The 13,873-nt window shown below is 42.3% G+C and overlaps 1 protein-coding gene across 1 annotated transcript in view; it reads left to right on the top strand.

Moving 5' to 3' along the window:
• camk4 (calcium/calmodulin-dependent protein kinase IV) overlaps positions 1–13,873 on the top strand; it is a 115,722-nt gene that overhangs the window by 65,970 nt on the left and 35,879 nt on the right. The window contains exons 6-7 of the mRNA XM_078214670.1: positions 1,844–1,934; positions 11,565–11,639. Of these exons, the coding sequence (XP_078070796.1) occupies positions 1,844–1,934; positions 11,565–11,639 (166 nt within the window). The remainder of the gene's footprint in view (positions 1–1,843; positions 1,935–11,564; positions 11,640–13,873) is intronic.

Below are 13,873 nucleotides of genomic sequence, written 5' to 3'. Positions count from 1 at the left end.
TGTGGAGCACCTCTTTCAATTCCCCAACAAATTACAAAAGGTTGCTAATATCACCAGCTGCAGCCTGGAAGGAATCAGTTGGAAGATGAAAGGCCTAGGGGAATCTTTTTTTTATATATACACAACTCCATTACTACACCCTTTGGGAAGCAAATCCTCCTGAGAGGCTGCTCTTGGCTCCTCCCAACAAATGCTCCTGAAAGACCTTCTCAAGGTAGGACAATCTAAGAGCCCTCTTTTTACCCCCTCCTCTCAAATGTGTCCCTCTCTGCCTCCCCCGTCCCTGATCTGCTCTTAGTGCAGATCAAGTGGCACTGCAATTACTCTCCCGTTCTTATGCAAAACTCTATAATTCTCTCAGCCTTTTGAGTGGTCAGCAGAAGCCTTCAAACTCATCCAGCAACTCACCAGTGTTCACCCGCATACTGGAGAATTGGTGCAGACTTGGTGGGCCAAATGACCTCTTGCACCACACTGATTCTGTGATCCTGCCAACTTTCCCTGAACATAAGTAAATCAAAAATACCACGGCTATAACCTGTTGATGACCCTTTAAAAGCTAAAGAACAGGCCTGCTTGTTTGCTAATTTTTGTTGTTTCAGAAAGGAATAAGGAAGATGCTCCCTCCATATGGTTTGGCCAGTTGTTGTATTTGCGCTTTGACAGTATAATCTTGCTCCTTCAACCATTGGAAAACGCATAGAGGACACATTTCAATGCACCACTTGAGTTGCCTCACACCAGGCAAATCATGTGAGAAGCAGCCAGCGGTGTTTCTCATCAACTCTTCAAATATATCTGCATATTGCTACTTGGTAACGGTGCTTTTGCAGTCATTAAGCGCTGGTCTCAAGTTCCCCTCTCCACTATTTAAATGGAGTTATAAACCAATTAGAAGTAATAGATCAAATGCCTCTGTTAAAGTAGTGAAAGATAAATTTAATACAAAGGTCATAAGATAACAGCTCACAGTAATTTTCAAGCTAAGAAATTCCAAGTGCAGGTCAGTGGGACTAGGCAAAAAATGGTTCGGCACAGACAAGAAGGGCCAAAAGGCCTGTTTCTGAGCTGTAATTTTCTATGGTTCTATGGTTCTAAAACAAGTTGTGAGAGCAAAGTATGAATGGTTTGCAATCGGTTAAACCAAGAGATATTTTGGATATAAATGTTCTTTTAAAATCTTGTTTGTTTCATGCCTTATTTTCATTGAAGACTGAGGAGTTTTATTTCTATTCTATAACCCACTGTTTATATGACCACTAACTCCTTTTGTTCAGTTGTCCATAATTATGACAGAAAAAGGATATGATCTACAACATTTTAAGAATATCAGTTTTGTCTTATAATGATGTTACCTTACAAGAGGAAAGGACTTCTGTGAGAAATAATACACTGTTTTTAAAGGTTCTGTTTGCACAATCATTGTATTTCAATGTTCTTCCTTGCATACTTCTGCCCACTTTACAACCTTCCTTCCAACCCCACAAAAAACCTAAATCTGGTCAAAGAATAGTTCAGAATATTTTTACAGAATTTTAATTATTGTAGTACTGTTGAGAAATCTGTTTATATCACAGAAATATAGAGAAAATTTAGCTCTCAAAGGATTCCTGTCATTCCATGAAAAATAAAAGATACAATTAAACTAAAAATTAAACCATGACAATCCTTATTTGCCTCTGGCAAAAGTATCATCCACATGAATGATTATTCACTTATTTATTTGATTAAGTATGAAACAACCGCTTCATTACAGCAGTCATAGGCATTAGTTGAGTGGCATGTATCAGCTGCTAGTAACTGCATTTGTTTTTTACTGTGCATTTTGTTGTTTCTTGGTTAGTACCTGCATGAAAATGGAATTGTTCATCGTGATCTCAAGCCTGAAAACCTTCTCTACGATTCTCCTACTCCAGATGCATTGTTAAAAATAGGTGAGTTGTGTGAATGGTTTTCACACTGTGTAGTTGCAGTAGATGCTTAAAAGACAGATAACATTTTTTGTCACAACATTGTCCAACTACTTTTCCTTTTTGCAGATAACTTTTATTATTGTTTTTATTTTAAGTGCAGAAAAGTACTGTAAAAAAGCACAATACAGTGGCTAATTTAAAGTTGTTAAAACAGGTTTGTCCAACATTTTCACTCAGGGGGCCATATTTGCATATTTTTCTCATTCAAGGAGCCGATGTGCAAATTTTGGAAAGATAAGTTTTGGCACAACCATAAACTGAACTTCAAAAAAAGTTGGGATTTTAAGGAAAGAAACAATTGCTGATCAAAAGTACAACAATGTCAAAGCAACAAATTGTTAAGTTAAAAAGAAGTAAAACAAATGACCAGAGTATGAGAGAATTAGTGTATATGAGGGGTGGCACGGTGGTACAGTGGTTAGCACTGCTGTCTCACAGCGCCAGGATTTCCGGCTTGGATCACTGTCTGTGTGGAGTCTGCACGTTCTTCCTGTGTCTGCGTGGGTTTCCTCCAGGTGCTTCGGTTTCCTCCCACAGTCTGAAAGATGTGCTGGTTAGGTGCATTGGCCATGCTAAATATTCCCTCAGTGTACCCGAGTGTGGCAACTAGGGGATTTTCACAGTAACTTCATTGCAGTGTTAATCTAAGCCTTGTGACTAATAGATAAGCTTTACTTTACTTTACAAGTAGGTGTCTGTGTATGTGTTGGTGTGTGGTAGTGAGTGAGAAACCTGAGACAACATGTAAGGCAGACTCATAATCACCGCAACACACACAGTCTCTCACTCTCGCCCTACACACTCGCTCACAAACTCTCTTGAACTCACCCCCACACACACACTCAGTTTCTTAAACTCAGCTCCCCACCACTTACTCAATCTTACAAACTCACCCCCCAACTTAATCTCTCGCACTCTCCCTTGCACCCGCTCAGCCGGTCCCTTGCACCCGCTCAGCCGGTCCCTTGCACCCGCTCAGCCGGTCCCTTGCACTTTCCTGCATTCGCTCACTCAGTCTGTCACCTGCACTCGCTCACTCATTCACTCCGTACACACACTCACTACCCCACACACTCAGTCACTCATTTTCACTAGGCCCACGCACTCAGTCTCTCACTCACTCTCCCCAGCCCCCTCCCCCCCCCCCCCACCCCCCGCCCCCCACTGCACACCACTCATCCACTTCGGTGTCGCAGGCTCTGACCTGCCCGCTCTCCAATAAACTTAGCTGTCCACTTCGAGCTCCACAGCCAGAAACAGTGATATTAAAGAACTTACCCATCAACTGATGATATGAGCTTGTCCAATCACAAGCTGGTTTATCCATGCATTGACTGCTGATATGCAATCTGTCAGCAGCCAATGCATGGAGAGACTAGCCTGTGATTGGATGAACAAGCCCTGAATATAGAATCATAGAATCCCGACAGTACAGAAAGAGGCCCATCGAGTCTGCACTGACCACAATCCCACCCAGGCCCTATCTCAGCAACCCCACATATTTACCCTGCTAATCCCCCTGGCACTAAGGGTCAATTTAGCATAGCCAATCAACCTAACCCACACATCTTTGGAGTGTGGGAGGAACCGGAGCATCTGGAGGAAACCCACGCAGACATAGAGAGAACGTGCAAACTCCACATAGACAGTCACCCCAGACAGGAATTGAACCCAGGTCCCTGGCACTGTGAGGCAGCAGTGCTAACACTGTGCCACCATGCTGCCCGACTTTTATGTTTTAGAAGTCTGGCAAGGAAGTTTTGGAGTTCAGCGTTTGTTTACATGACAATGATGAGTCAGGCCACATGAAAATGTCTCGTAGACAATATCTGGCTGTGGGCCAGGCCTTGGGCAAACCTGTGTTAAACGAACACTCCATATTATCTTCAAAAATTTGAAAAATATATTGCAGGTAATCATTTGCTAAATGTTTCTTGCATTTAAAAGTGGAAGCTCGTTTAATTTTTAAAAAAACAGTAAGTAGCAGAGCATATCACGATCACATCATGAATGATAAAGAAATTGTATTTACCTGAACCGGAAATCTGTTGCACTCGTAACTCAACTCTGCCTGAAGTGCAGCATTTAATCCAATAATTACAAAGCAGAACAAAGCTTCCAATGCAAACATCTATAAACTCAACTAATAAATGATGTGTCAGAGTATAAATCCAATCCCCATTGCCATATGATATAGGAACTAAGTTAATAATTTCCAAGTAAATTTCAACCTTACATTTTTAATAATATGTTTTTGTCAATATGTGATCAGTTATTGCCATACTGCCTGGGTTTAGCTTTACTTAATTTTTAATTGTGTAACGATTGATTTTAAATAACATGTTTAGAATTGATTGCAAAATTAAACCCTCTTCATAAATTGCAAATTATTTAATTTGAAGAAAAACAGTTATACATTGGGATTACTGCCATTATGTATGGTATTTGCCCATTTTTCTTTTATTCATCCTTGTATTGATTGTCCAACGTTGGTTGTCCACCCCTATTCACTCTTGAGAAGATATTGGTGAGCCACATTCTTTAGCTCCTGCAGTTCATTGCAGTCCACAACCACAAGGGTGTTAAGTAGAAAATTCTAAATTTTTGACCCATTAATAACAAAAGAACAGCGATATAGTTCCAAGTCAGAATGGTGTATAGCTTGAAAGGAAACTTGAAGGTGACGTTTCCATGCATTAACTAACCCATGCTGCTTCTGCTGTTTAGCATACATTTTGACGTGCTCTCCAATACTCCTCATTGAACCAGGGTTGATCCCCTTGCTTGATGGCAAGACTAGAGTGAGGGTTTTTGCCAGATCAAAAGATTACAGAGTGTAGTTGGTCATGATTCTGCTGCTGCCAGTGGCTCACAGTGCCTCTTGGATGCTCTAATTTGAGCTGCTGAATCGGTTCTAAGTCTAACCCATCACTGTTTTATTACCAAGGCATACTTGGTAATGGACATTGAAATCCTTAAACTGGAGTACATTCTGTTCCCTTGCTATCCTCAGTATTTCTTCGAGGTGGTGCTCAACACAGAGGAGTACTGGTTCATCAGCTGTGGGAGGGAGGTAGGTGGTAATCAGTAGGATTTTTCCATGTTTGACCTGATGCCATGAGTCTTAATGTGGCTTGAAGTCAATGTTGTGGGCTCCTAGGACACTTGTTCTCAACTATATACCACAGTTCTGTCACTGTTGGTGGTTCTGTCTGCCAGTGCGGCAGGATATATGCAAGGTTGGTGATGGAAGAATCTGCGACGTTGTTTGCAAAGTTCAATTCGGAGAGTAAGATCCTGGCCTAAATTTTCATAAACACAGAGAGGGTCTCCAGTTTTGCCAAAATGGCACCGGATTCCTGATTCTAGAAGCCCTGCTCCTGAACCCAGCAAATACCATTTTTATTGAAGGGTGGGCGGATGATTTGTAGTTTGTACATCTATGGTTCATGGGTCACACATGAACTTGCAGCTATCTTCAAACAGATCCAATTTTTCTAAGTCAAATACTCAAAAATAATTTATGGGCTTTTGACCTTTCAGGAGAAGGGTCTAAAGCTGTCAGAGTTCTTTAGAGAAGTAAAGTACAATTTTGGTTAGGCCCAAGCACACCTTTAGGCCAGGTAACATACCCTTTGGGAGAGGTCATGTGCCTTTTGGGAATGTTAAAAGTAGACACAAATGTGTGTAGAAAGTGGATAAATTCATCGGAGCTGACAAGGAAGCTGTCAAGGGAATTGTCAAGCCATTTAGAATTGTCAAGCTGTCAAGAAATGTGCAAAGCTGTCAAGCAGTTTGTAACTGTCATGTTGTCATGGGAACTGTCAAGATTTTTGGAACTGTCATGCATTTAAATCTTCTGGACTTTAAATTTAAAATAAAACATGCTGCAATTTAAAAAAGTGTTTGCTATTTCACTCTGTTGACATAAGCCTGAGGGCTACAATTATAGAATTATATTTCAGCTGCATGACTGATTCACAATCTATTAATATCACAGTGGGGTGCCTGTCAGTTCACAATTTGACAGCTCCAAGGCTGGAATCTTCCAGTTCACCCAACAGTGAGATGCGTGGCGGAATGGGCAATGTAATTTAGCATAATGCTAAAAAACAGTTTCCCGATATTGGGATGAACTGTAGGAATTAAGCTCTCAGTACTTTAAAAACAGGGTAAAATTCAGTTGAGTTTCTTGACAAAGTTGGGAAGCCCTTCTGCATGTATTAGCATGACATTCATGCTCATTAAAAGGCCACCTTGCATTCCCCAGCAAAATTAACCTCCCCATCAGCATGAAATTAAAATGCTCATTTTTATGACTATATAGGTGGCATGCACCTGGCGAGGAAGACATCTTTCATAATTAACAGTGAGGTACTGCATTGTTCTCTTTGGGGAGTGTCTGGAAATGCCAATCCAGGCTTGGAACCAAGAGGTATCAATGCAAATTGTGTTGAGGATGATCAAGGAAGGGTTAGCGGGGAAAGGTGAAGTAGTGGCCTGGCAAAGGTGGAAGGGTGTTCAGATGCCCTTTTCGACCACATGATATAATGATGAGGACAGCAACTTCCTGTTTGCTCCTGCCACAGGGATCGGCAAGCTTCTCGCGTATGCTTATTTAATGAGCTGATTAAGAATCACTCTCACATCTGCCTTCGCCACTGAATTTAAATTTCAGAGCAGAAGATTCTGTTGTATGTTGCCTTTTGATGTGGGGCTGAGTTCAAATGTTTGTTTTTATACGGGATTAAGTTCTTAACTTAACTCTTTATTTCTAAGGGAATTAAACATTTGAATTAAATGTTTTTATAGGGGATTATAAAGTTGAGGGAATATAAATGTAATGAATAGCTTTTACTGAATGAGAATGTTTTTTATAAATAAAGTCTGCAATATACACTTAGAAATTTATTTCATTTCATCTCAGCATTGGTCCTGTAGGATACTGGGTGAGTTGGGATGGAGGGTGTAAGGGCAAAGGTTGGTTGGTGGGAGCCAGGTTGGCATGAGTGACACTAAACTGAAAGGATCATGTGAGTTAAGTAGACGGGCATAGGTTCGGGAGGAGGGTATGAGGCCATAGGGGGTAGGTAGGAACATAAGGGGTGAAATTCTCCCAAACAAATTCCAGGTGCCGAATTTGCATAAAAACTGGAGTAAATCCCACTTTCAAAATGAATCTCCCACACACTGTGCATCACAGAGTGCCTTAGTGTGAATCACGCTGAAAAGCTGGGGGCGGGGCGTAGTTCCACTGGAGAGGCCAGCAGCATAGCACTGAGTGCGACACTGCACATGTGCCGATCTGTCATAGCGGAGATCTGATCTGTCATAGTGGAGATCGGTGCATGCGCAGTAGCCCGCACTGCTGGCCTCCCGATTACTGGCCAGCCCGATTACTGGATAACCCTGCACCGATGCCCCTCCAGCCTCCCTCAGTCCAATCGTAAGCCTCCCGGTCATGTCGGGGCCAGCCTTGAACCCTTCCCAAGCCTGCCTCAATCCCACCCACCCACCCCGGCAGTCCCGATCTTCTTCCCAACCCCCTCAGTTCTGGCTCCTCCCCCCCCCACCTCAACCCGACGTTCAGTCCCTATCGCTGGCCTCCCTCCCTCTGTTGCTGATCCAAAAATGCAGAGTGGCAGTGGGACCCCCACCCTAACCCATCTCCCCACCCCTCCCCCTCTGGCCCCACCCCTTGGCACTGATAGATGCCCGGTGGGCAGTGCCAAGATGCCCCTTGGGCAGTGCCAGGGGACCAGGCTGTCACTGCCAAGCTAGCAATGCCCATAGGGCACTCCCCTTACCCCGATCTCCTGGTGGGCCTCCATGGCCTCCCTTCCCTCCAGTGGTGTCAGGCCACCAGCTCCCCTCTAGTGGGGAGTTGTTGTAAACTCTGCTAGAGTGAAACGCTTCTAGTGGGGGGAGATGCTAGTGGGTCCAGAGACTTCAGTCTAATTATATGTAAATCATTATTTAAATAATTTATTCGGCTCCCCACCGATTTCTGGCGCAGAGCAGACGATGCCGGAAATCTAGCAGGCGGAGACATGCGGAGGCCATGGTGCCCAGCGGGAAGCCCGCTACACGACCTTTGCTTGAGTCTCCCAGCCCACTGCGCTGCTAGAGAATAGCCCCCAAGGTGGTCTCCTTTGAACTATTTTATAGAACAACTTGGTCGAGAATTCTGTGTTCTAAAGGCGGCCTTAATAAAGCTAAGGAAATGAATAGATTTGCAATCTCTGCAAACTGAACGGCACTCAGTTATTTTTTAAAGCAGCATTTTTCCAAACTGCAGTCTATTGCCTCCATGTGGCCCCGAAGCTTGAATCCTCAAAGTCTAGGCAGCTATGTCCCGTTTGTTTTTCATTGTTTGCTGGTTTAACTTGTTTGAAATTTGAGGCCCTGGAGAAGGGCTATTTTTGTCACTATTCCCTCATTGATGGACAAATCATGTCATCAAGGTTCTTCCTAAGAGTGATTCATCATTCCTGCGCCTCCTAGCTCCACATCAATTGTAGAGAAATTGGATTCTTCAGTCAGGCGCTGCCAGATCACTTCTATTATGTAAGTTTGGCCTCAAGGAGTAATTTTGCACTTCTCAGCCCTCCATCTCCAGACATGAGAATTATTCTTCCAAGTTAGAGTGATTACAACCAAGAAGGGAGGAGTGCATAGTTTCTCTAGCCCCACTACTCCATAGGTCACACTATTAGTGTAAATGTTTAATTCACTCACGAAAATGGCCAATTATTTACCTTCATTACTTTAGATCCAGAATAAAAAAAGAGACTTTAACCAGACTTCTTTCAAAAAGTTCAGAACAATTGATTTATTGTAAAACAAAAAATTTCATTTTTAAAAAACAAGTTGTAAGAACTGGTTAATTCAGCACTGGGCTCGCTAAACAGATGGAATTGGATTTAAATATATTTAAATAAATTATTCAGCCTCTCGCCCATTTCCGGTCCTGTCAATCTGGTGCTCACTTGTGAAGCTGGACTCCTAGTCCCAGTAGACGTCTGGAGCTTCTCACAATAGAGCTTCAGCATGGAGGAGAATAGAAATAGATCAATCCTTTTTGACACCGTTTCTCAGATTTCCAAATACAGACAAGTTCCACTGAGATGAGAAATCTTAACTGGATGCTGATAACACACTGTATTTCAAACAAGACAAAGAATGCAAACTGGGCATCTAATCCCCTGCTCAGTTCATTCCCAACTAAGGTTTTAAAAAGTTCAAAATTTAAAGCTCATCTCTGTCAGGCGATTTCCAGTAAATCACTTGCCTTTAAACCAGTTTCTCCTCATCAATTAAAGCAGTTGCAATCCAAGTAAGTCCCCTCAAGTGCCACAGTGGTCAGTTGGCTGAATTAATGTGATTTCCTAGAAAAGCTATGCTTGTTGACAGTCTAATGGAGCATACGATCTTTTTTTAAAAAAAATTCTAGGACAGCTTCCAAGTGTCCAAGTAGAGCAATGTCCTACCAATTTTTAAAAGAAACTAAAGTTCTTGAAGACACGGCTCTAACAATGATAAAAATGAAATTATGTACAGTAAAAGAGTAACAGGTTACCTCAGGGTATGGTTAAATCTTGGGTTAGATGACAAATTGAAATAACTCAGTTTTCACTCTTGAGCTTAATTGTGTCTTCTAAACACCTTGATTATATTATTGATTTGAATTGCTCCCAGGACAAATTTTCAGCGAATTTTGGATTAATTGACTAATACTTTCATTCATTCTTAGAATCTGTTCTTTGTTAAATTCAGCGAATGCACAGTTAACTTGCACCAAGTTTGTCTTTATCACTGAGTCAGTATCTAAAGGAATTTATTGGAAGAGTTCAAAGAATCATTCCATGCAGAAGAGACCCTTTGGCCCATCAAGTCTGCACTGACACATGAGAAACACCTAACCTGCCACCTAATCCCATTTACCAGCACTTGGCCCATAGCCTTAAATGTTATGATGTGCCAAGTGCTGATTCAGGTACTTTTTAAAGGATGTGAGGCAACTCACCTCTACCATCCTCCCAGGCAGCGCATTCCAGACCGTCACCACCCCCTGGGTAAAAAGGTTTTCCCTCACATCCCTCTAAACCTCCTGCCCCTCACATTGAGCCTATGTTCCCTTGTGACTGATCCTTCAACTAAGGGGAATAGCTGTTCCCTATTCCACTTTGTCCATACCCCTCATAATCTTGTACACCTCGATCAGGTCACCCAACAAAAACAATCCAAGCCTATCCAACCTCTCTTCATAACTTAAATGTTCCATACCAGGTAGTATCCTGGTAAATCTCCTCTGCACCCCTTCCAGTGCAATCACATCCTTCCTTTAATATGGCAACCAGAACTGCTTGCACTACTTTAGCTGTGGCCTCATCAAAATTCTATACAACTTTAACATGACTTCCCTGTTTTTGTAATCTGTGCCTTGATCGATAAAGGCAAGTGTCCCATATACCTTTTTCACCATCCTACTAACATGTTCTTCCGCCTTCAGAGATTTATGGACAAACAAGCAGGGTCCCTTTGTTCCACAGAACTTTCTAGTGTCATGCCATTCATTGAATACTTCCTTGTCAAATTATTCCTTCCAAAGTGTATCACCTCATACCTTTCGGGCAGATTCCATCTGCCACTTATCTTCCCATTTGACCATCCCATCTATATCTTCTTGTAGCCCAAGACACTCAACCTCATTGTTAACCATCAGTCAATCTTTGTGTCATTCTCAAACTGACTAATCCTACTCCCTACATCTATGTTGTTGATATAAATGATGAATAATAGGGGATACAGCACAGATCTCTGTGGTACACCACTGGACACTGGCTTCCAGTCACTAAAACAGTGTCTGTCATTCCCCTCTGTTCCTACAACTGTTAGAGAAGATTCTGAAGGGTGTCATCACCCTCTGCCTCCTACAACTGAGCCAATTTTGAATCCACTTTATCAAATTACTCTGTATCCCATGTGCATTTACCTTCTTTATAAGTGTCCCATGTGGGACCTGGTCAAAGGCTTTGCTGAAATCTATATAAACTACATCAACAGCACCACCCTCATCGACACACCTGGTCACCTCCTCAAAAAAATCAATCAAATTTGTTAGGCATGACCTCCCTGTGAAGAAGCTATGCTGCCTATCCCTGATCAAGCTTTGCCTCTCCAAGTGGAGATAGGTGCTGTCCTTCAGAATCTTCCCGAATAGTTTCCCTACCTCTGACTCACTGGTCTGTAATTCCCTGGCTAATCTCTACAACCCTTCTTAAATAGCAGAGTTTCTCTGGGTTAGTTCTTTTTACAATGTCGCTAAATAAACCTGATGAAACCCATTGAACAAATTAGTTCAAATGTTTGAACTCATTTCAACCCATTGAGTTCAGATTTGCGTGTCAGGCAATGTTCGCACTCATCCTATTGGTGCAGAAGTATGAAATAAATGTCGTTGAATGCCAACATGCTTTATCCTTCAGAATTCTTTTAAAAAACAACTTCATAAAGTCCATCTTTAATCTTTTAAGTTACAAAATGATGCAACAGAAAGAAAACAGGGATGTACTTTCTTTCCTTTTATAGCTGATTTTGGACTTTCCAAAATTGTGAGCGATCAAGTGACCATGAGGACAGTATGTGGAACACCAGGCTATTGTGGTAAATTTTCTAATTGTTTAAATATTAATTTACAAAAATGATTTACATTTCAGGTGAATATGAGGTTTTGTATACATTCAACTGCTATATATGTTGATGGCCTGAAAGACCGGTAAATTATGTAAAAGACCTGTAGGGAGGGTTTTTTTCAGATGACTTGAGAGCCATTCCATCTTTGGAGTACAGTACTAGGGATGAATAGACCTAATAGAACCACAAAGTACTTCCCTTGCCTTGCATGACTTTGCCTTCACCCTGCGATGACCCTGATTCAGTTTTCACTGCACAAACCTTCTGAATTTGGAATAGTACTTATACCGGCCTTATTGAAGACAAGTTTTTTTTAAAAAGCCAAGACCTAAAATACAATGGGAGCATGAGCAGAGGAAGATTTACAAGCTACTCTTTCCCTTCTGCAAGGACATCAGCACATTATCAACCCCGGGGCTCTTGTCAGTCCTTTCCCGGTAATATAAATACAAGCAAAACACTGCGGATGCTGGAAATCAGAAATAAAAACAGAAAATGCTTGAAAAACTCAGCAAGTCTTGCAGCATCTGTGGGGAGAGAAACAAGGTAACGTTTGTCTCTCTTCACAGATGCTGCCAGATGTTACCTGGTAGGCTCTGGAATTGACAATGATAGGCTTGAAAATCAGATGTGTTGCTAGGCTCTACCTCTACAGGCACTAAGGCATGAACAAGGGTTTCAGCAGCAGATGAGTGGAGGTGGGGCGAGTGATAAATGGACGGCTGGCAGTTTTCCTTGACGGTGGGCCAGACCATCATAGTAGCTAGGTTTACACTGTTTTTTCTTCTTCTCTTACACCATTAACTCTGGTGACTATCCACCCCACAAGGATCTATCCTTGCCCCAATCTATTTCTTATCTACGTGCCGCCCCGAAATAACATAATCTGAAAGTACAGTACACGTTTTCTCATGTATGCTGCCGACATACCTCACTAGCACCCTTCTTGATTCCTCCACTGATGCTAAATTATTGGACTGCTTATCTGAAATCCCATACAGGATGCACAGAAATTTCCTTTAATTAAATATTGGGAAGACTGAGGCCATTGTCTTCTGTCTGGTTCCAAATCTGTACCCTAGCCATCAATTCCATCCCTCTTCTGTCTGAGACTAAATTTGGAAACACTGAGATGAGCTTCTCACCACATATGTATGTGATTATCATCACCGCCATCTCTGTTAACAATACCTGTCTCGCCCCACCTCCACTCATCTGCTGCTGAAACCCTTGTTCATGCCTTAGTGCTAGACTTGACTATTCCAAGGCATTTCTAGCTAGTTTTCTGCATTATACCTTCCCACCTCTGTAGCTCCACATTTGAGGTCATCCAAATATCTGCTGCCTCTATCCTTATTTGCATCAAGTCTCATTCTCCTACCAGCTCTGTGTTCACTGACCTGCCTTAGCTCCACATCAAACAACACCTTGATCTTAAAATTCTTATCCTTTTCAAATTCTCCCCTCTACTTCTGCACTCTCTCGTTTCCTTCTCTATGAATGGTATGCTTTGTCTGTGTAGTGCACAAGAAACAATACTTTCCACTGTATGTTAATATGTGACAGTAATAATCAAATCAAATCAAATCCCTGTTTCCAAGGTGTGTCCCCTTGGGTGCAATACCAACAGTTCCACAACTCTCTGAGATATCTGCACTCATCTAATTCTGGCCTCTTCAGCATCCCCAATTTCAATTGCTCTACCATTGATGACCATGCCTTCAGATACTTAGGTTGTAAGCTCTGGACTTCCCTCCTTAAGCATCACTGACTCACTGGACAGAATCTTCTGCCATTAATCCCTGCCAGAATGGTAGGATAAATTTTGGTTCATGAATCTGAATTTGAACAGTGTACCCGGCAATTGCTCTTTATCAGAGTAAGCCAATTGTTATTCTGCCTCTAGACTCCCCAACCAATTAGGGAGCTTTGCAAGATGCAGCTTTCATTTTGCCTTGCAGAAGAAGAGAAGTGACAAGCACCTTGTCGGCCTTTGGTAATCCATGCCCACCTGACCCACAGTTCCAAGAAACTACACATCAGCAGTGACTTGCTGTGGTAGCCTGAGCCTCCCGAGAGAGCAGCACTTCTGCCTGTGGGCAGTGGAGATCAGGGGTGGGACGGTCCCGCGTTCTTCCAGGAAGATCTCAATGTTCGTCCCAACTGCCTTGTAGAGAGGCAAACAGCTGAGAAGGCAACTGGTG

Source organism: Mustelus asterias, chromosome 6 (assembly GCF_964213995.1).
Source record: "Mustelus asterias chromosome 6, sMusAst1.hap1.1, whole genome shotgun sequence".
NCBI classification, from domain to species: domain Eukaryota; kingdom Metazoa; phylum Chordata; class Chondrichthyes; order Carcharhiniformes; family Triakidae; genus Mustelus; species Mustelus asterias.
Note: the sequence above shows the minus strand (reverse complement) of the source record. Positions and strands in the feature narration are given on the sequence as shown.